This window comes from Spea bombifrons, chromosome 7 (genome assembly GCF_027358695.1).
Source record: "Spea bombifrons isolate aSpeBom1 chromosome 7, aSpeBom1.2.pri, whole genome shotgun sequence".
NCBI lineage: Eukaryota > Metazoa > Chordata > Amphibia > Anura > Pelobatidae > Spea > Spea bombifrons.
In genome coordinates, this window is record NC_071093.1 from 3871945 (window position 1) to 3893866 (window position 21922).

The 21922-nt window shown below is 46.0% G+C and overlaps 2 protein-coding genes across 3 annotated transcripts; one reads left to right on the top strand and one right to left on the bottom strand.

Moving 5' to 3' along the window:
• The first annotated feature begins 3696 nt into the window (after nucleotides 1-3696).
• On the top strand, nucleotides 3697-5744 carry INHA (inhibin subunit alpha). The gene is made up of 2 exons (XM_053471191.1): nucleotides 3697-4045; nucleotides 4754-5744. Exons 1-2 carry the CDS (start codon nucleotides 3697-3699, stop codon nucleotides 5683-5685), a joined length of 1281 nt encoding a protein of 426 aa, XP_053327166.1. The 3' UTR covers nucleotides 5686-5744.
• A 3749-nt stretch (nucleotides 5745-9493) lies between these two features.
• Nucleotides 9494-21054, bottom strand: LOC128501597 (gap junction gamma-1 protein-like). Of its 2 annotated transcripts, none has more exons than XM_053471140.1 (3): nucleotides 20945-21054; nucleotides 11348-12506; nucleotides 9494-9897 (listed from the first exon to the last, which is right to left on the bottom strand). In XM_053471140.1, the coding sequence occupies exons 2-3, from the start codon at nucleotides 12486-12488 to the stop codon at nucleotides 9890-9892; spliced, it is 1149 nt and encodes a 382-aa protein (XP_053327115.1). In that variant the 5' UTR covers nucleotides 12489-12506; nucleotides 20945-21054; the 3' UTR covers nucleotides 9494-9889. The 2 variants fall into 2 exon arrangements, with proteins under 2 accessions (XP_053327115.1, XP_053327114.1); XM_053471139.1 differs by lacking the exon at nucleotides 20945-21054 and adding an exon at nucleotides 18093-18175.
• Nucleotides 21055-21922: the final 868 nt, after the last annotated feature.

The following is a 21922-nucleotide window of genomic DNA, read 5'->3' on the forward strand; positions in this document are numbered from 1 at the left end:
TCCACTCTTGCAGACTCTTAAATACTTCTCCGATGCCGCGCGTTAGATCCTCGTTAGACCCCCCAGATCAGGTTGCCCTGGCCTGCTTATCAAAGATAACCGAACAGCGTCCGCGTTTCCGTTGCACCAGCCGCCCCCCTCCTATTCTGGGTGGCGGATCGTAGGTTTCTCCAGGTTTTAGTTCGGACGCTACCCTGTATAACCCCCCCGACGCGGGGCAAAAGCGACATTCTGCCCGTGTGTGTAGATCTCAAGTAGCAAATCCCCGGCGCTGGCAGGAATGCGCTATTTTAAGAGGACAATTAATTCTTTTCCAATGAGCGTCACCTCATTGAGTGACACTCAGATAGCGCCTCGTTCCTGGACCGTGGCCCCGTACGGTCTTTGTGTCCCTGCCGTTGTAATAATACCCCCTGTTGTGTCTTTTGTGTCACAGTTCCCTCTGAATCTCCGCTCCTGTCTCTAGCGGTGGCTCGTCGGGGGTCTCAATGTCCCGGGATTCTTCACATAGATCTCTGATGATCCCTCGGCTCTCGTCTTGCGAGAAGCGCAGCGGGTGGTGGATCCGTATCTCCTACCACGTCTCAGACACACCGCTGGGTACGGGGAGGGGGCTTATGGATTCCTGCAGCTGCCGTGCCCAAAAATATCAGGGTGACGACATGGGCCCGTCTAGCTATTCAGATACTTCGACCTATGTATAGAGTCCCAGGCACACAGACGACTTCTGTAAACCTAAATTATCACCCCATCCCCCCCCCCCATTAACCTTTTCCGCAGAGAAACTAACACAACATAGAGAATAATTCCGGAAACTCTTCAGAGATGCGATACCGACTTCATGGAAAGTTCCTTCACAGACCGCGTCGAGAGGAACCATAAAAGACGAGGTGCAAATCCCCCAAGAAGCTACACGGTCTCCTGCAGAATACTAAATACCCCACTAAAACCCCAAAGCATACAATAAATACCCTCCTAATAGCCCAAAAAGGAGCATTTTGAAGAGAAACCATCTGTCCTTCCCACCCATGAGAGCTTGTGACCACCAAGTCCTCCATGTGGCCTTCACTACAAACACCTTGGCCAAAGCAGCCTCTCACCTTCTGTCTCATTCAATATCCTAATAGATTGTAAGCTCACGAGATCAGAGCTTCTGTACCGGTGTGTCTCTTATTATTGTATTATTGTTAATTTTGTAAACTGTTAATTTTAATGTTTTTTTTTGTTATTTGTTATTGCAAATGCTATGGAATCAGCTGACGCACGATAAGGAAAATATAACACATATATATATATATATCATTACAAAAATAATAATGTTTACCTTTTACCCAAATATATATATAAATATATAAAATTATGCAGTATCGATATATATTCATGCACTGTTTATGTAAATACATTAATGCAGTAAAAATGATGTGTTTGACATTTGAAAACCCTTTTTAATGAAAATGTTTCTAGTAGATGATCTGGAACTTTGCCAACTGGAGGAGATGCTGACCCTTCAGCAAGAACTCTCTACCATTTCACCTACTTTAATATGATTTGATTTTTATTATTTTTTGGGGCTAGAAATGAAGGAAAAGGTTCATGAAATCTACGCTTCCCAAAAAAATAACATATAGGTGGGGGGGTAATTGCTTGGGAAATTAACCCTATCATTGCCAGAATGAGCTGCCTCATACCGATCCATTCTTACGGGCAAGTTCTAACCTTCTTCGGGGATGATCGATCCGAAAAGAATCCAGCGCAGGGGGTCCGAAATGTTATTGAGGGGCAGTCAACGTGCCCTACGTGCCCGGCCTCGGCGAGGATCACCTAAAGAATGGTGCGAGGGGCAGCTGCGGGCAGAACATAAAATGTGCCATAGGTCCTCGTCTTCACAGTGCGGATCCTATTAACTCTTTGCATTCCTGAGGGGTCCAATTTTTTTATCAGAAAATAATCACCCTCGTTAAAGGTTCAGGGGGGCTGCTGTCCCTGGTTAACATCAGCCCCCTGAAGCCCTTTGTCAAGGCTAAAAGTAAGGGATTTTGGAAATGGGAGAAAACAATAGAATAAACAATAAAAATAGAAATGCATAAAAATATGCTTACTACATGCTTACAGTAATAGAGCTCACTGCCTATAATATATAATATATTATTATTATTATATTTTATTATTATTATTATTATTATATATTAATCCATAAAGGTTTCTTTTTTGTTTTCATGATTTTTAATGTTTTAATGTTTTTGCTACTTTTCCTCCCTGGATGTCCCTCTTTTAGGAGCTCAAAAAAGTACTTTTTTTTTAACACAAAAAGGATTTGTGTCCTTCTGTAAAAAAAATTGTAACCTCCGGACGCACCAACCGGAATTTGTTTTGCCTACAATGTGTAATTTCTGAAGAATTAAAGAAAAACTCCCTGTCTTCAGTGAAGCGAATCATTGTTCTGCCCCGGAATATTATTATTATTATTATTATTATTATTATTCACCCTGAAAGTCGTTTTACTTTATTTTTAATTATATTCATTCTTTGGTCTAATTTAAGGTGCAGCACCTGATAGATAGATAGATGATAGATGGATGGACGGATAGATAGATAAATAGATAGATAGATAGATAGATATTTCATAGATAGATGGATGGATAGATAGATTTATAGATAGATAGATGATAGATAGATAGATAGATAGATAGATATATTTATAGATAGATAGAGAGATAAATAGATAGATAGATAGATAGATAGATAGATAGATATAGTAGATAGATAGATAGACGGATAGATAGATTTATAGATAGATAGATGGATAGATAGATAGATACAGAGGCATTATATGAATGTCTTTTTGGAATCCAATAAAAAGGCCGGAAACGGAATCATTATAATAAGAGTGTATGTTCTCTGACTGGTGATCACTTGGGTAGGACATGCGCGGGTGACGTCTCCCCAATCCCCGGTAACGCAGAAGTAAGCGGATCTGTGGGGGTCACTCAGCGATCCTGTAAACAGGTTCCGGGGCCTTGTGAAGGACGCTGGTGTTCATACAAAGTACTCAGCTGTCACTTTTTTTTGTACGACCCTGCGATACGGGGTTCATGTGCTCTACAGATTTCAAGTAAACCCAAGAGCGCGCAGCATCGTGCCCCGGCCCCCGATATCCGCGCTGCCCTGAAAGGAGGGGGTACGTTCCCGTGTGAAACTTCTGGTTAGCTCGGTCAGATATCTGCTTCGTCCCTGGGGCAAACAATGAATTCCAGGCGTCTGTTGCAGATAATGCTCAGTGTGTGCCCAGTATCTTCTCCTTGCCAACTCTGATAAGGTGCAAAAGGCTTTGTTTTTAGTAAGACGGAGACATCCGCAGACAGGCAGAGACTTCCGCAGAGAAGAGATAGATTCTTATTTCCAGGGAGAACATCTTTGGTGTCATCGGCTTCAAACCAGAGAGGAGAAGAAGACCTCAAGAAGAGTTTGGGATAAAAGAGACGGATACAGTGAACTATCTAGAAGGGGTTTCCTAGAGACTGGGTGGTCTCCCAAAACAACAGAAGCAGGTTGATCTCAACCAGAAGAGATCTTCTAACTATAAGAGCTGTTGAGGGTTAAATAAGATTTAAATTCGTAAAGTATCAAGGGACAGCAAGAGAATCGAGGATATCCAGACGTCGGTGGGATATGAAGATAGGGGAACGAATGTTTAATATGACAGAAGAAGCCGGTGAAAAGACAAGCAGCGAGCTGCCTACGAACTATAACCTGAGAATGTTCCTCCTATGCGTGGCATTGTTCGTTTTGGTGGCATTAAACTGCCCCAGCGCAGGGCAGACCTGTGAGATTCCGGAAGGCGATCGCCTCTTCATTCTGACCAGGATCAAGGCAAAGATAGTAGAGGCCCTTGGGCCACCTCCGACCCAGTCTCCACTTTCCTCGCCGGCCCCGTCCCCAAGCCCACGGGCGAAACCCGAACAAAGGAACATACGGAAAAGACACAGCAGGGTCCGCAGCGGTGGCCTCGAGGACGTTTCCCAGGTCATTCTGTTTCCTTCTTCAGGTATGTCATTGCCGTTGCAAAGCACGGGTTTAAAGGGACGCTGCGTTCTTAATAGCATTTATTCTTTGTATATATTGTGCTTCCTAGGTTTCAGTCTTCCATGTTTTGCCACGTTGGCCGAGGGTAGAATCATTAGAATTTTGCGATACCTTCTGGAGTCCCGACAAGGATCCAGATAGGACAAGAACTGAAATGACATAAAGCATGAGAGCCTTAAAGATGTATCATGTTCAACTAGAAAAGAAAAATGTTGAGCCACGTGGCCTTTTATCGCTGCTTAAAGATGCTCATCCAGCTCACTAAAGCAACGCATGGAGGCTGAAATATAGGCAAAAAATATATGGTTTCACTGATTCACTTCGTGTTTCCTGAAAACCTGGGCTGAGAGGAGTTTTTGGGGACTAAAGTACAGCCTTCCCATTAAAGAGATTATTATTCATTCCCCGGTGTAGTACTCATTAATCGCCAGTAGGTGTCACTAGTTCACAGTTGTTGGATTGTGACCTATCTTGCCCAATGAGAACCTGGACTATGCTATACGATGTAGACTGATATTAATATTAAACATCTATATATAATAAAACGATTTATTCTCCAGTTGCAGATTAATCAAGGTTTGTGGAATTATTAGCTGTTGTTATGGGCCGATTAAGGTCCGAGTCAGGCTGGTCCTTTAATTAACTGAAAAAAACTGTGTGTTGTTTTCAGATGTCCTGTGCGAGACGCCACATTTCAATGCTTCTCAAGAAGGACTTGCCAACAGTTTCACTTACGTCTTTCGTCCCTCTCCTCATATCCTGAGCCGTAAAGTTGTATCAGTTCAGCTCTGGTTTTACACTGGAAGCGTTGACCTCGGCTTGTCCCAGAGCTTGCCTGATGAGGAGCGGCTGGATCGCGTCCCGCTTCACCCCACGCCACCAGCCCAAAACACAGGACATGAGTACCAACCACCATCAAGGGAATCGCCTAGCCATTCCGAACACCATATCAGTGATACTGCCACCTCTTCTTTTAATAGCACTGATGATGAAGATGATGATGATGACAATGATGATGCTCAGCACCCACCGGTTGACCTCCAGGTACTGTCAGGCGATAAAGCGGTGACTGTAGCAACACCCAAGGTGGAAAGAGTTGATGACTGGACTGTTTTCTACCTGGCTCCAGCTTTTCAGAACTACCTGACCCAGGGCCTATTTGTACTGCTGGTCCATTGCCCTACATGCCCGTGTACCAACCAGCCTGAATTTACCCCATTCCTTACCTACAGCACACGCCCTGCCCATCGGAGTCGAAGGTCTAGGGTTCCCTGGTCACCCTCTGCTCTGGAGCTGCTGCAACGTCCTCCAGTATCAGGAGTTGACAGCACCCAATGCCACCGTGGCTCACTCAACATATCTTTTGGGGAGCTCGGGTGGGATCAGTGGATCGTTCACCCTGGCAGCTTCCAATTCCACTACTGCCATGGCACCTGTTCTCCTAACCACAGCTTGACCCAAGCAATGCACTGGGGTTACTGTTGTGCTTCATTGCCCAGCACCATGAAGTCATTATGGGTGACCACCACGACAGATGGCGGCTTCTCCTACAGATACGAGACTGTACCCAACCTGTTGACTCAAGACTGCGCCTGTAGTTAAAACCACTTCTATGAGCTCATATTTAAGACCTCTTCGCAATATCAAGAAAGTCCTCCTCATTCCCGTACTCACGCCTTAGCGGCTTTGTCTTGGTTACTATATAAGCTATAGAAGTCTTACCTTATACAAGCTAGCATGTAGCGCTTTACTTTTTTTTAGCTAACTCTCCCACAGTATTTAAAAGTTTATTTACTGAATATCCAGCTGTTGGCCTTAAAGTGCCTTGAACATAACCCCCAGCGCTGTATACAGTAATATAACCCGCAACTCTGTATATAGTAATGTTGGTCGGTGACAAAAACCTGTTTTTATCTCATTTTGCCCCATTAAACTCCCTTTATCTGCAGACCCGGAGCCGCCGTTGCTGTCAGTCATGTGATATTTTGGGTGACTTTCCCTGTTCAAACACCGCACTGAGCTGATGCTTTACGGCAATGCTAATGAAGTCCGTTCCTCCATAGACTTTCATTACTCAGAGAGTCCGGCTGGGTGATTAAGACCGATTCATTCCATTGTTCCCCACAGGCAGTATGATAAGGAGTCGGGGTGTTTCGTAGATCGGGGCTCAGGTAACAGAGCGAGAACCTCATACAAACGGCTGATATGCAGCTGCCTGAAAACATATTACGGAGGTGGGGGGGTGGTGGGAATCTAAAAATCTAAAAAAAAACAGTAATATTTTTAAATGTATTTTTAATGCAGTACTTAAGCCATTTTACTCAAGGCTCCTAAAAACCTTCCCTTAAGAAATGTTTTTTTTTTTTTTATTAAGTGGTCCCCTAGACGAAGCCAACCTAGCTTTCAAATTAAACGGAATGATTCACGAAACAAAACTGAGCCAAAATGAGCCGCATTTACACAAAACATCTGCTTCTGAACGAGTCTGATTGTGTACTTTATGAGTAACGAGAAGGTTAAGTATTTGGGTACAATGTAACAGGGTCATGCTGGCGCTGGAGAACGTTGGCACGGGACGGGGCTGGTTACGTGTCAGGGCACGGTACGTGTTCCAGGACACGAAGAAAACAAAATAAACGGTAAGGGTTCAGGAATGCGATCAACAAGTCTGGAGATTACTTTACCGGCCGACGCACTCACTCTGCCGAACGGAACACTTGTGTAATTAGCGGTGTCAGAAACTATTGAACATTCAAACTTTTCTCTGAATTAACCTCAAATGATGTAGAATTTTGCTGGGAACGCTTAACGGTCATGTGATACAAAGACGGTCACCGATAGGACAGTGCCATAGAAACCAAAAACATGTTAAAAGTTACTATGTTGTTTTTATGTGATCAGACCTTGAAAGTTAATAAAATTATGGATCTGTTAAGGTTTATTTACTTAAGATATTAAATAGCGCAATTAGTATTTTTATCAAAGTGGAACAGCACCTTTAAAAGCCTTGGAGAGAATGGGAACGGAGGTATAAATAGCGTTATTTACTAAAACCGGGAGTTTTAGGTAACAAGTTGGGTGTTTGAAGTGTGTTGTCCTTGCCTGCGTCTCATTTAAAGGTCCAGAATCCCACCAAGCTCTGCCTCGGCCCCCCTAACGATTAGAACGTCAGTAATTCTCACAGAACGGGGAGTGTGAAAAACTTGTGTAAAAACTGTTACACCTTAAACGAATGTATCCGAAAATAAAAATCTTTAAAAGCCGACCAAAACAAGCAAGCTGCGAAATTAACATTTTTTGGACTTCAGTGTTAATTGTTGATGCCGGTGGCCGAGGCGACCATCTGCGTCTTTCCCACGGCGGGAAGGAAACCAACGCGTCGCCTCCTCTTATTCCTTTTGGAAAGAAGGCGTCAGACCTTTGATCTCCTTCACAGCAGCAGGAAAAGGTCTAACGAATAAAACGCTTAACGACGGATCAGTTCTGACAGCAAAACGACCCATCCCAGTAACTCCTCACCTGCTCAGCCAACAGAAGCTTCCCACGCTGCGGACCCCTTCCGTGTTTACTCTGCAGCGATAAAGGATTTCTCCGGAACGTGCGAACAGAACATTCTGACACAGGAGATGTACTTTTTCCATGTGTTTTCTGCACAAATGAAATACACGACGCTCAACACCTGTAACGCCCCACGAGACCTCCCAGTAGAGTGTAAGCCCACAAGACCAAAGCCCCCTTCTGTAGCAGGACATCCTAGGGGTGCGCATGCCTTGTAAAGTTTTATGTTAATGCTATTTGTTAGTCTCTTTCCAGATAAAATAATTATGGAATCAGCTGCGGGTCTAATATATATATATATATATATATATATATATATATATATATATATATATATATTCCATCATCATCATCATCATCATCTGATTTTAAACCAAGTCCATGCTATGAGAAGACTTATAATAAAAATAAAAAAAACCCACATACACCCCTTTTAAGAAGCACATTACACAATAAGTATTTAGGGCTCCAGCTACTTGAATTAAAGATCACGAAAAAATACAATGTATCAGCCTTCGAAGGGTTAAATAATCAGATCACGCACGTTTTGTTTTTAATCAATTTTTAATATTACAAGTGTAAAAAAACAAAAGTAACAATTTCCAGTACCATGAAATATTCAGCTTAAGAAAAAAACCAAAAAAAAACATATTAAACATGTAAACCCCCCCCATACAAAAAATGCCCCATTTAAAAAAATAAAATAATTCCATAAGGTTTTGAGATGAACTGTATAATTTTTCAAGCATGCCTAGCTTAGGATAGACCGACCCCATCCCACGCAGCAGAGTGGAACAGAGCCATTAACACCAGCCTACCAACTTTATGCAAAGGGGTCTTTTCTGGCATTTGCAAATAGGGGGGGTGGAATGAAGCGGAGATTGGAAGACCGGGATATAAAAATACAACAAGAAAAACCTTAAAAAAACTAAAATATAAAATAAAAATAATGTATCGCTGCTCGAGCAGTAGCATTGCGAAAAGGGAGAAATATCCTCCCTACTCGCATATTGGAATGTTCAACATATCCACGCGAGATCGTACTACTCTAGAGAAAGGGGGGGGGAAACGGAATGGAATGTTTAAAGCTTTCAAAAAAAACAAGGATGGAATAGAAAACGAGTCTCCCTCCCCCACTCCTCATAAGAACCCGACGAGCCAAAATCGTCCAAATGCCAGCCAGATGAAAGTTATAATGAAATTAAAACTAGTGTTATATAAAATAATAATAAAAACATCGAAAGCTATAGGACAAAGCCTAGAATGTAACGCAAATTCCCTTATTCAACCCGTAACGCCCGGAGGGGAATACAAACAGCGGTTGGCTTCTTATACAAAGGGGAGCAGGTAGCCCTGCGGCCCCCGAGCCCCCAACCGGCCTCCGGTGGCGCAACTCCAAAAAACATCGAACCCTAGAGTACCATAACAACTTTATACCCAATCCCAGAGCGCCGCTACAGCGCAATTCCATCCAGTCTTCTATTGTCTTCTCTTCAAAAGCCACTAAACTTACTTCTGATTCTTTTTCTCAGGCCAACAAAACTTTTAACAGATAGTTTTTTGTACTTTTTTCTCCTCTACCTGATTTCTAAGCCGCTCCAAATTAATTTTTTTAAATTTTTCTCATACCAACCAGTATCTAAATAACAGATCTACCCGGGAAGACTGAAGAAATCCTTGTAAAAGAAAGATGTTTTATAGAATTCTATCTATTGGGAATCGCTTCTTTAAGTAGAAATTATAACTTTTCAAGTTTATTGGCTCTTCTTCGGAACAAAGTAAAAAACCTTTGGGTTTTTTTTGCACCAGAAAAGGCTGCTTATCCTATGTATAATAAAAAAAAAAAAAAAAAAAAAGGTATAGTAAAACAAAACGTCACAGCTGTTTGACACTTAAAGTTATATAAGTAGATGGGACACAAAAAGGTATAAAATATTCAAGGCTGCCTTCTAGAAGTAGAAGGGTGTGAGAATCCCGTATGAACCGGCGGGGTCACCCGCGCTGGCACCGGTAAAAGGTCATTACTACAAACTTTCCAGAGATGAGATGCAGCTTGAGCAGTCCGCTGAACAGAGGCTCATTCACAAAACCCGACCCCCCCCCCAAACGATCCCTTCTCTCCATCCTCTGTGCAGCTCTCCCCCCTCCCAAGCAGAGGAGGGGAGATTTCTTGGCGATTCAATTCCAGTCATGTCGTGAGATATGCAGAACTCAAATCCCCCCCATCCGCTACCCAGTTCTCCAAAGATCACAAACCTGCAGAAAAGAGAGAAAAAAAAAAAAAAAAAGAGTTAAGCGCTACTTGGAATTTGTGTGCGCTGCTGGCAAATTGAGCCCCTCTAGAACCCCCCCGCTGACCCCTCAGTTCAGAGACATCTTGGCTACATACACGGGCATTTATAATAATACATTCTAAAAGAATATACGACTCAAAGGGGGCAATTATAACCGATCAAGGATTTTTGGGTGCAGTACCTCTGACCGCCTGTACAAGTAGGGTGGCGCTGCACGCTACAAGTGTATATACAGATCTGATTACAATTTAACAGCCCGCAAAAATACATTTTAGGAAGTCCATATAATGGTTTTTGTACATGTGCTTTAGACATTAATTGGTTAATTAACCAAGCGCTCCTCAAACATGTCTTATACCAGCCATGCGGTTACAGCTTTTGATTCAGACACAAAAAGGACCTATTAATCATAACCAACATTTCCTCCTTAAATGGGTGGGAGGAAAGAAAAAAGTAACAAAAGGCAGGATTGCTCAACCAACAAAGAAATGGGCTAAAGTGAGCAATATATCTGCACAGTTACATAATATTTTTTACCCCGTGTCCATAGCTACAGAAGTCTTTCCACTCCCTTTCCCGATTGCTCATCATCTAGGAGGGATGCGGAATTAGATAGCCGTCACAATTACCACTCTAAAAACTGCCAAATGGTGCTTTTTTTGACGTTAGGTTTTAGGGCGACTCTGAGAAACGTCAAGTTTTAAAAAAGGGCCGCACCTCACAGCATAGAAACTATCTTGAGAAGTCACGAGCATCCAAATCCCAGCCGACAGTTTTAATAGACTACGAAAAAAGCGCATAAACGATAGTTTGTCGCCCGGGTGCGGAGTGAGAGGGACTCCCCTCGTAGGAGAAACAGAGTTTGCAGGCAGATCGGCCCCATTCGGCCCCCGTGTTCCCTGCTGTAAGGACTCAAACCTTAGTCAGTTGTTGGTCTCGTCTTAGATTCAGGATCCATATGGCTATCCCATGCGCATTTTACACGCTGAACCAATACACAGTGGATCTAAAAATTTAATTCTGGTGCAGTCGCCACGGCGACCAGTGCAGTGGAGCACTTAACCGTCGTAAAAATAGGCAAGACAAGCCTAAAGACTCTAGGAATTCGGAAAATGTAGCGTTTCCTTAAAACAGGGATTTAGGGCAAATATGATGCAATATCAAACATTCCAATGAATAAAATCATAAAAAAATGAAAAAAAAAAAAGAGAAAGAAAGAAAGAAGAACAGACCATCAACAAAAAAAGAAACCTTGTTAGGTGGTTTATCTATAATTATTCTGTAACAAATATTCTATTATTTGTAACTTAATACAGATCAGGTATAAATAATAATAAATAATAATAATAATGCTTTTAACAATACATTATGAAATCAGCAAGTTGCTTTTGAAGGGTTAATGGCGATCTTACCGGATTTCTCGTGGCTTCCGACTCCTTTCTCCTGCGCAAAGTTCAGCCGGTTTTGTTCCGCCGCGATGCTGTTGGCCTCGGGACTGCTGCTCCGGGACACATGGGCAGTGTCAGAGGCTGGGTTCATCTGGAAGGCCAGGTCAAGGTGTTCCTGAGCCAGCTTGAGATGCTGCCGTAGCCGGTCCAGCTCATGGAGGCCAGAATGCATGGACGGCAACTCGTAGGCTTCTGAAGCGTCGCCGTCGGAGTAGAGTTTCCCGTTTGGCACCTTCCCTTTCTTTAGCACGGAGTGGTAGTTGGGCGGCGCGCTGGGGGACTTCTTGGGCAGTTCTGGCTTCCCCGTCTCCTCGTTCTTTTCTCGGAGCGAGTCGCAGATGCCACCGACCCCAAGATGGAAGAGCTCACACAGATTCAACAGGAGGCAGAGCGCGCTGACCGCGTACATGATGAGGAGGAAGATGGTCTTCTCCGTCGGACGGGACACGAAGCAGTCTACGGTGTGCGGGCAAGGGCTGCGCGTGCACACATAGGACGGGATGACCTCAAACCCATACAGAATATACTGTCCCATGAGAAAGCCGACCTCCAGAGCCGAGCGGAAGAGCAACTGCAGCACGTAGACCTTCATCAGGCCATCGTTTTTGATGCGGCGCCTCCCGTCGTGCTTCTTGTTGTCTCCGTCCTCCGCGTCTTTCTCTTGCTCCACCTCTTCGCAGATCATGGGGTCCTCCTCGCCGTTATCCTCCGCTTCCTCGTAATCCCTCCTAGCCCCCCGGTGTACCACAGGAGCCCTTTTCTTGACGCTTTTCATCCGGCGCCGCCGAAGCTCCTCGGGACGCCGGGCAATCCGGTGCATGGCGAAACCCAAGTACATGATGGACGGGGTGGTGATGAGAATGATCTGGAAGATCCAGAATCGGACGTGAGAGAGCGGCGCGAAGGCGTCGTAGCACACGTTCTCGCACCCAGGCTGCTGCGTGTTACACACGAACTTGCTCTGCTCATCGTAGTATATGGACTCCCCGCCGACCGCCGTCAGGACAATCCGGAAGATGATGAGGACCGTCAACCATACCTTCCCGACAAAGGTAGAGTGGTTGTTGATCTCCTCGAGGAGACGGGTTAAAAAACTCCAGCTCATCCTGAGCCCTGATTAGCTCTGGGGGGGGGGGAGAAGAAAAAAGGACATTACTAAAACAACCAATAATCAGTCAACCTAACAACAAACAGACCTGATTGCTGCTGAAAGCCTGCATTTTTAAACATCGAAGACATCAATTTAACAGAAAGAGCAGAAAACACACATTTATTATTTAAAATCATTAAAACGTATCATTCGCCATAGAAACGGGAGAACGTCCTTAAATTCGGCACGAACATTAAGCCAAAGCGACTTTTAAATGGAACGCGGGCTCTCCATACAGAACATTGACCGCCATGTTTTGGGGTGCATTAGATTAGACGATTCCATTTCTGAAGGGGCTTGTATCGCTCCGACAGGTGGAGATTATTTATTGATTTATATAGCGCCATCATATTCCACAGCGCTGTCTACAACTCGCGCCGCTTTAGGTTAAGGTATTTAATCATAAAAGGCGTTCTATTAACCGCTCCTCACCCATTACAGTAACGAAGCCGCAGAGCACATAAAATAGGCAATAAAAAGAAGTTAATGGCTAGAATTCTTCGCGTTTATTGCTGGATCGAAAGCCAGACACAAGAAAACGATTTAAACGAAACGATCCCGTCTGCCCATCTGCTAGGACCAGCAAACTCACGAGGAGGCACCGCGCATGACCCGACACCCCTCGGAGTCCAAACCGTCCCGGAGACGTAGGTGAGGAGGACATCGCCTCCCGTCCTTCCGCTATTACACGGAGCGCGAGAACAAAGTGCGGTTCCAACCGCAGGAAAGCGCTCTTCCTACAAATCGCTCCCTCCGCACGAGGCTCAGATGGAGAAACCGCCTAAGAGCGAGATAATTAACACGGAACGGACCAGCGTCTTCCTCCCAGCTCCCCGAGGAATAAGAAGGGCTTTCTTAAGTGTCGCCGAAGACCCGAGAAAATACACCGGGGAGCCGTAGATCAGCCGCCCATCGGAGGGCCGACGTTGGTAGAATCCAACAGCAGATCGGCCCCCCATCTCATCGCAACAACTCAAACCTTAGAGTCGTCTTAGAGTCGGGAGCCGTAGGTTTATCCCGCGTGTGTTTAGTAAATTCCCGTAGGACTTATTATTACGTCTTTGTTGATTCTATTTGAGGTCCCCGGCATCTACATAGCTGGCCTTTTTGATAATAACAGCGATTAGCCACCTGGAGAGCGGTCATTACGGCCACCGCGGCTTAAAGTAAATACATTTAGAAGGCCGATACTTGGACCGGCTGCTTAAAAGATGTTCTCTCCCATTATACGATCATACTGGATTTCAAAAATAACCCAGTAATCCCGGTACATAAAGATAGGACACCTAAACGGTCTGTTGGTTCAGAGAGGAATCTAGCCACGTGGTATCTCATTAGCGGCCCAATTATTTTCATTAACCTCCGGTGACCTCCGACTACCATCTCATGACTCGACAACAGCAAATACACGCCACGGACAGAACAGAGTCACAAGACATAGGCGTGCAACACAACACGCCAAGCAGGACACCGCAACGGAGTAGAGAACTCATCCAGCTGCTGTGGACCATACCATCGCAGCTACTGTGGGCCGTACCATGTTGTAACGTCCCCAGCCGGTCACAGCGCCGACGAGAAGAACAGATAAATAATACCTACACGAGTGCGCAGGTTTGGTAAAATCATTCACGAGCAGAAAATGTTACAATGTATCAGAAGAAAGGAATCCCCCCCCTCTCCAGGGGAAGACATTAAGTCACCCTAAACCTCGAGCTCCGAAGTGGATAAGTGTGCTAAAAATGTAGACAAAATAGAAAGTTTTACTCATTATTTGGCCGCATTCCAAAAACGAGACTCTGGAATAACTTAAAAAAAAGATACAGTACTTTTGCTATAAGAGGTTTTTTTTATTTTTTCGAAGGAAAAAAAATTCTTATTATGATCCGCGGCAGAAGTCTGGCTTTAAACAAAGAACTCACGCAGGCAGAAGGTTACGGAGAGCTCTCCAAAAACTCATTTCAAAGCATTGTTTGAGGATCAAGGGACTAAACGACACTTAAGGCTGTTTAACGTTTAACGGGATTTACTTACAGGACGACGCGTAGCTTAAAGAAAAAAAAAAAGCTGAACTGTTAATAAAGACGGGATAAGTGAGTTTTGATGAAAATGGATCAAATCCAAGCGCGCGTTAAAAGGGCCGCTGACTTTTTTTTTTTTTTAAACTTTCATCTGATATTTTTTGCCCCGACTAGAAAATTAAGCAAAAGAGGAATCCCTCCCAAAATTGTGAACCACAGAAATAAGGAGACGCAGCGACGGGACACCGACAGATGGGGGTCTATTCAGGTGAATTAATCCCACTTTTAGGAAAGAATCTTCCCTATATAATTTGGTTTTATGAAGAGTTCATTGGAGCACAGGAGTGATGGGAGTGATAAAGGGCCATTGGAACACAGGAGTGATGGGAGTGATAAAGAGCCATTGGAACACAGGAGTGATGGGAGTGATAAAGGGCTATTGGAACACAGGAGTGATGGGAGTGATAAAGGGCCATTGGAACACAGGAGTGATGGGAGTGATAAAGGGCCTCTGTACGCCTATGAAGAGATTCCATTCCAGCTACAATAGTCATTTACAACATTAACCCTGTCTGTGCTGGATTTATCATCCATTTCATGTTATCTTACTGGACAAAATGTGCTTTTCTTTCAAAAACGAGGACATTTCTAACCGACCCCAAACTTTTTCAAACAGTAGTGTGTAATTATATATATATATAGAAGAAACAAAGATTTTTCCCTGTAAGCGTTAATCCATCATGTTTGTTGACCGAGGCAGCGACACCGAGGTTTGCCCAACGCCCTCTCGGGTAAACATTTTCCGCAGACAATGGGAAAGCCGCCCTGCGTGGCGCTGAACGCCGGATCCAACGGTGCGGCCAAGCCGGAGACGCACAGAGGGGCACTTTGGGGAACGTACCCCGCTCGTCAACCAGAGAGCAAGATGGGAAGCCCACCTCCCAGCACTGCACAGTATGTTGGGGGGACTCCCGAGGCTTCTCTATACTTCAGAAAAAACTGCCCCGTGGCAAATTGAAGCAGCAAATACGTGAAAGGCTAAAGGTCAATGGGGGCAAATAATTTCTGTTTTAACGTTACTATTTCCATAAAGTACACTAACGAGCAACTGTGCCCTCCTTCGGTATTAAAACCCTCACTTGAGGACCGAGTTGCAGTAAATACACGCGAGACGCGGGAGGGAGCCACGTAACGTATTCTTCCACCGCCTGTACGTGCCAAGACGTCACGTGTGGTAAAAACTGGTTGGGATGAGGGGGAAACTGTGATGTCATCATAATGCGACAAATCGCCAGCAGCAATGGAACGCGACACCCGAGGTCAAAGTCCTGTTTGGCAGCTTTGGGGGCGTCCGGTCCTCAGGCATCTGGAACGATATCGGCGAGCAGCCGGAACCCGCGCACCCCCGGCAGACACGATTTAAAAGCCCCTGGGGCATAAATATTGGGGTTCCGTTGCACTATACGGCCATATATTTGATGCCCTCTCACTTCTCTCCCCAGCCGGGCAGTCGGTTTCTCTCAGGTGAGACCCTCCGCCAGCAGACAGGGCCACTTATGGAGTATCCATGGTTCAGGGCACAAGAGCAACAGCTGGAAGATGCTGAGCGTCCTCGCCAAGCGCCGAGCCAAGTCCTGCCGACGGCCATCAGAATCTCTCGCGGCAACTTTCAGCCCAAGACCGCCGTGGCGCATATCGTTACGCGACGTCGCCGTCAGCCTGGCCGACGTCACGTAACTATAGGCGCCACGGCGGCCACCCCGTCAACCGGCTTCCCTGCCAAAATCCATCACGGCGGGTCAGGTGCCGCCGTCGGCAAATAAACATCACGAGGTTCAATCGAGATTCCTTTATCTGGTAAAGTAACAGAAAGCTGGCGGCCGGCGGCGACCGTCCATCCGGGAGATCGACTGCCATTCAGCGGCAGGAAAAAAAAACGCAAGACGCTCTAAAAACGGTAAAACTGTTCAAAGAAGAAGGAGAAGAGATCAGCGGCGGCCGGGAGGAGAAGAAGAAGGAGAGATCAGCGGCGGCCGGGAGGGGGAGGAGAAGGAGAAGAAGGAGAGATCAGCGGCGGCCGGACGGAGGAGGAGAAGGGGAGATCAGCGGCGGCCGGACAGAGGAGAAGGAAATCTGGAATATTTTGGTAGCCTGGAGGCACAGAATTCAAAGAAGGCCGGGGGGGGCAGGAGGGTTATAGGTGGCATCTGGGAATACTTTACAGACAAAACCTGCATTCATACAGAGAGCGCGCCGACCCCAACCCCCCCCCCCGGCACACAGAACGCCAGGCCCCCCGGCATGTCTCAGTCTGGGGCCGGGGCATTGCTACCCATTGTCTTCCCTAACAAAAAGCCCCTCCACACACCTGTGGCAAAGCCCAGCAAACCCCCCTGAAAACAGGTGAATTCCCGCCGTGACAACAGGACGCGACAAGCAGCGCATCACACAAACAAAAAGGTGCGGAGAGACCGGCTCAAAGAGCTGACAATCTACAAGAGATGAGTCAAAGCCCGACGTCGGCCACCAAGGGCCGGATTATATCAGATTATTAGCCGGATTTTACTCAGAGAGAGCGGATACTCTGCCAAGCGAACACGCAGATCGGTACAACCGTGTGCTGAAGAGCTAACGCTCTACGCTCTACAATCTACACTCCCAGCAAGCCGAGGAACCCAGAAACTCCGCAGATCCCGCGCTTTTATGTCTTTTTGTAAAAAAAACGATAAATCTTTATTTTACCCCCTGGGGGGCAGGGGGGGGCAATCCAGCTGTCAGAACGCAAACAGAACGCGCCAAGAAACAGTGTTACGAGAAGGAGACCTCCGAGGTCTTAAAAACAAAAACAAACCCAAGATCATGAATGAGTAGAGAAGTTTCGCGGCTCGCTGGCGGGTATTTAAATGCCATTAACCCTTCGCATCCCACAGACCCCAAACGCGCAAAATTACCAGGAAATGCAGAATAGTGTCGGACCCTGAAAGGGGCAACAAACGAAATAATTTACACCAGAGCCGGGGGGGGGGTTATTGGGTATTAACAGTCTGCTGCCTCCATATGTCACCCTATTACCCCCCCCCCCCCGTGACATTTAATCATCACTCACAATATCATTTATATATAAGGGGGGGCGAGAAGGACCCCAAAGCATCAGCTGAGGCAGAATTAACCATTTCAGGGGCAAAAGCTTTCCCAAATCTACCCGTCCGTATGGGGCAGATCATTTCTCTCCATATGGCAAATACCCCACCCGGTACTCGAACCCCAACAGAACCCAGACGGAAAAAGTTCTAACTCAGCTGCAGGGTTCTCGAGTCATGTACGCACTACTACTTTATAACACAAGCAAGTCCTAAATCATGACGCCAGATACCCCTCTATGCCAGGTGGAGGATCACCGCATAGACAACATCCCTGACAACTGTCATTAACAGAGGTAAGAGTGGAGAGACAGCCTGAAAGTGCTGAATCCATGTATCGACTACTCTTTAAGCCTTGGCCTTCATAGTGGTCTGGTTTGGAAGCGATTCCCGGCACTTACCCCGCAGGCTCCCCGCCGTCTGCTCTCCGGTATACGGTTGCGATACAAGCGCCAAATGCGAAGTCAGACAAAGGCAGCGTGGCTAGTCACGTGACGCGGGGGGTGGGGGCATTTAATGAAAGTCTGCCCTCCCAGCAAGTTTGGGATTTAGGAAGGAGGTCCAGACAAAGCCCCGCACCCCTCCCCCCACATACCCCTCATTAAAACCCACTCTCTCCCTCCTAATAACCCCCCAGCCTGGGCTCACCCCCCCAGCACGTGCCCCCCCCCCATGTACCCACTACCCCCCAGCCTGGGCTCACCCTCCCCCTAACATGTGCCCCCTTGCCCCCACAGCCTGGGCTGACACCCCCACATGTGCCCCTACCCCCCCATGTACCCCCTTACCTCCCCCAGCCTGGTCTGAAACCCCCTACCCTATATGTACCCCTTAACCCCAGCCTGGGGTAACCCCCCCAGCATGTACCCCCCCCCCAGCATGTACCCCCCATGCTTTAACACCTAGTAAAATAACCAGTACACTGCAATTTAACCCTCTCAGCACCAGGGTGGTTTACAAAGCTCTGTTTTGTTGCCAAAAACGGTGGAGTCTTAAGGGTTAAAGATTAAAATATATTAAAAAATTACAGAATTTCATTGTTCTGTTTTCCCCAAATTATTTCAGAATATTTTTATGAAAAGCCCTTCGGACAGCGCAGGGCCCCGCAAATAACTACCCCCCCACCCCGTAATGTGTATTCATTTCAGCCCCTCCATTCTTACCCCCCCCCGTCAATAACCCCCCCCCGTCAATAACCCCCCCCCCCGTCAATAACCCCCCCCTACTTCCTGGGGCCTCCAAACCTGAAACGTAATCCGTTCGCACAAAGCGAGGGAATCCGCGAGAAATCGGCGGCCCTGCACAAAGCGTGCATTATAACCCGCGTTAACACTTCGTATGCCAGAGCGATGCACGAAACACAAAGGGTTAAAGGTGCCAGCCCGTCAACAATTAAACTCCCGCCGCCGCCATTATTACGCACTGTTATATATATATATATTGCCGTCATATTCCGCAGCGCTGTACAACGGGCGATTTCTTTAACGATCTTGTCGATAAAGCTGTCGGAGGGCGCAAGCTCTTGAGACTATTTAGGTCTCTTTGTGGGGTATTGTTATTCATATAGCGCCATCATACGCCGCAGTGCTGTACAAGGACCCAATCTGGAAACGGGACCAAGATAGCCTTAAAGGCTTGCAATCTATTATATGTCAGTTATCCAAAAAAAAAGCATCAGCTTTGCCAGATTTGCTCTTTTTAATTAAATTGTCCATCAACGTTTCAAGATAAGCCCCTGCGGAACTCAACGCGGTTACGATATATAAAATGCTAGATAAGTGGAACAGCCTCCCAGCAGAGGTGGTAGAGGGTAATACAGTGAGGGGATTAAACATGCATGGGATAGACATACGGCTCCTGAATCTAAGACGAGACCAACGACTGATTAAGGTTTGAGTCTTTACAGCAGGAGAAACGGGCGACTAGACGGGGGCCGGATGGGACCGATCTGCCCGCAGATTCTGTGTTTTTTGTGTGACTTTAATCCAAATAAACTGGAAGAAAAAAACTTTAGCAGAAAATCCAGAAAACGATCGGTTTGGTGGAATTACAAATTTATTTCTCCTTAATCCAGACCGGCAATCGAAGAAATTCCCCCCCCCCCCCAGACCCTCCGATCCGTCAGAAAACAATCGATTTGTATATTAATGATACGATATCACAGCAATTCCCGCAGCGCTTCTTACAGTCCCTACATTCCAAAAGTCCGACAATACTCCAACCGACAGGCTGAGACGAGCCGATACATTAGGTATAGAGGGCTCGGCTCGTGAGCTGACAATCTGTCATTAAATCCCATTTAGAATTAAACGCAAACATCGCTTCTGGTCTTGGAGGTGAAAACAAGTAAATTGCAGACTAACGAGCCCCGCGGTAATAAAAAGTCTTTTTGGGGCTAAAAACCAACAAACTTTCTGTCCCAACAACGAACTTTTTCTGACTCGACCGACCAGACGGATTCTCAGGACCCTTCCGCGCGACTACTACCATAAAAACATTAATAAGAGGGTTCGTCCCCGCGAATCGGGGTTTAGTAAATACATAGACGCTAAAATATCAGGTTTTGGTGTTTAACGTTACTTTACTGGGACGGAAGCAAATCATAATAATAATAAATGCGGGATTATTACTTAGGATGGACAAGAATGATGGGAGTTGTAGTCCACGGGGGTCGCTCCTGCCTGCAGCCTCAGGTAACAAAAGAAAGTCCCGGAAGGGATAACGAAAAAAAAAAACTATACTATATAAAAACCTAGAAATCAGCAAAATCTAAGTAAAGAAGCATTGTGCAAGAGACTCAGGAGTCATCACCCTAATGATCTCAAACCTCAGTCCCCTCCCCCACCCCCCAAAAATCATCATTCTGGAAGAACTAAACTGACCTTTAAACACAAAAAAGAAGTTCATTCTTTATCCTAATTTCTATTCTGAAAAACACAAATCCTCAGCAATTTGTAGGCTTTTTTTATTTTTTATTTTTTTTTAACCCTTTCCTATCAGCGGAGATAAAAACGGCGTCATCGGATTTACCGTCCCTCGCGGTTTTACGTCACGCGAAAACAGAGATGGATTTATCTCCGGGGATAAATAAAAGCCCCCAAAAAAGCAGCGCGAATAAAAAAAAAAAACAAAAAAAAAAAACAAAAAAACCAAGCAGTCGCTACAATGTAACGAAACACTGAAAGTTGTAAAAAGACACAAAGTTATTCCGAGCGCGGTGGATACGGGGATTGGCGCAGGCGCAGGGTCCTACCTCGGTATGGCGGCGGGGGGCTCGGTAACGTGGCAGGGGGGGGCTCGCTATCCCGCCAGCTCGCCGCGGTAACTCAGTAAGTTTGCCGAGCGGTTCGTGGGACGTGGTTAAGAGTCGTGGATTTAAGGAAATTAGGGTGGGTGCAGAATTAGCGAACCACCTCCCAGCCCCCGCCTGCCCCCATCCCTTTCCTCAGCCTGTAAAAAACCTTCTCCTTCCTAATTCCTTCCTGTTCCAGCCCCCAAACCTTCTTCTAACGCCATTCGCACCCTTTCACTGCCTGCCTGCCCCGAAAGCCCTTCCTATCTGCCATCAGCCCCAAATCATTATCATCGCCCCGCTCTTAATCAGTCGTCGGTCTCGTCTTAGATCCAGGAGCCGTATGTCTATCCCATGCATGTTTAATACCCTCACTGTATTACACTCTACCACTTCTGCTGGGAGGCTGTTCCACTGATCTACTACCCTCTCAGTAAACTAAAACGTCCTTACATCCCATCTAAGTCTGGTCTCTTGTTGTTACATTTCTCCTCCCGTGTATTTGCTCCATACTCTCCCCTATACATAACCCTCCATATGCCCCCCAAGTTGGTACGGCGGCTCTTACTTCTTTCTCGGTGGGGGGGCGGCTCTCGACCTTATCCTCCCGGTTTCCTTAAACCCATTCTTGCGACACTGCGTCACCCCCCCCCGGTACCTCGTATGATGACATCTATCACCTTCCTTGTTTGTCTTCTTGTTTTCCCCTGAAATCGGCTATTTTTGGGTCGTTTCCTCCTCGATCCCACGTTTTACGGTTTAATAACCCTATATAATGCTGCTTACGATTACTCTACGAAAACATGTACACGTTTATACTCCACCTAACCACACGTTTATTCCTCCCCATTAACCTTTTGCATATTTAATCCTTTTAACGAGGGTTCAAACATCTAATCCGAGGAAATGACTCGAGGAGGTCCGGACGCGGTCTCTTCC

Excerpts from the sequence above, each read along its gene's own strand:
- LOC128501597 (XM_053471140.1), bottom strand. The coding sequence starts at position 12,488 with ATGAGCTGGAGTTTTTTAACCCGTCTCCTCGAGGAGATCAACAACCAC.
- INHA (XM_053471191.1), top strand. The coding sequence starts at position 3,697 with ATGACAGAAGAAGCCGGTGAAAAGACAAGCAGCGAGCTGCCTACGAAC. Across the intron at positions 4,046-4,753 it reads CATTCTGTTTCCTTCTTCAG|ATGTCCTGTGCGAGACGCCA; the intron begins GTATGTCATTGC and ends TGTTGTTTTCAG.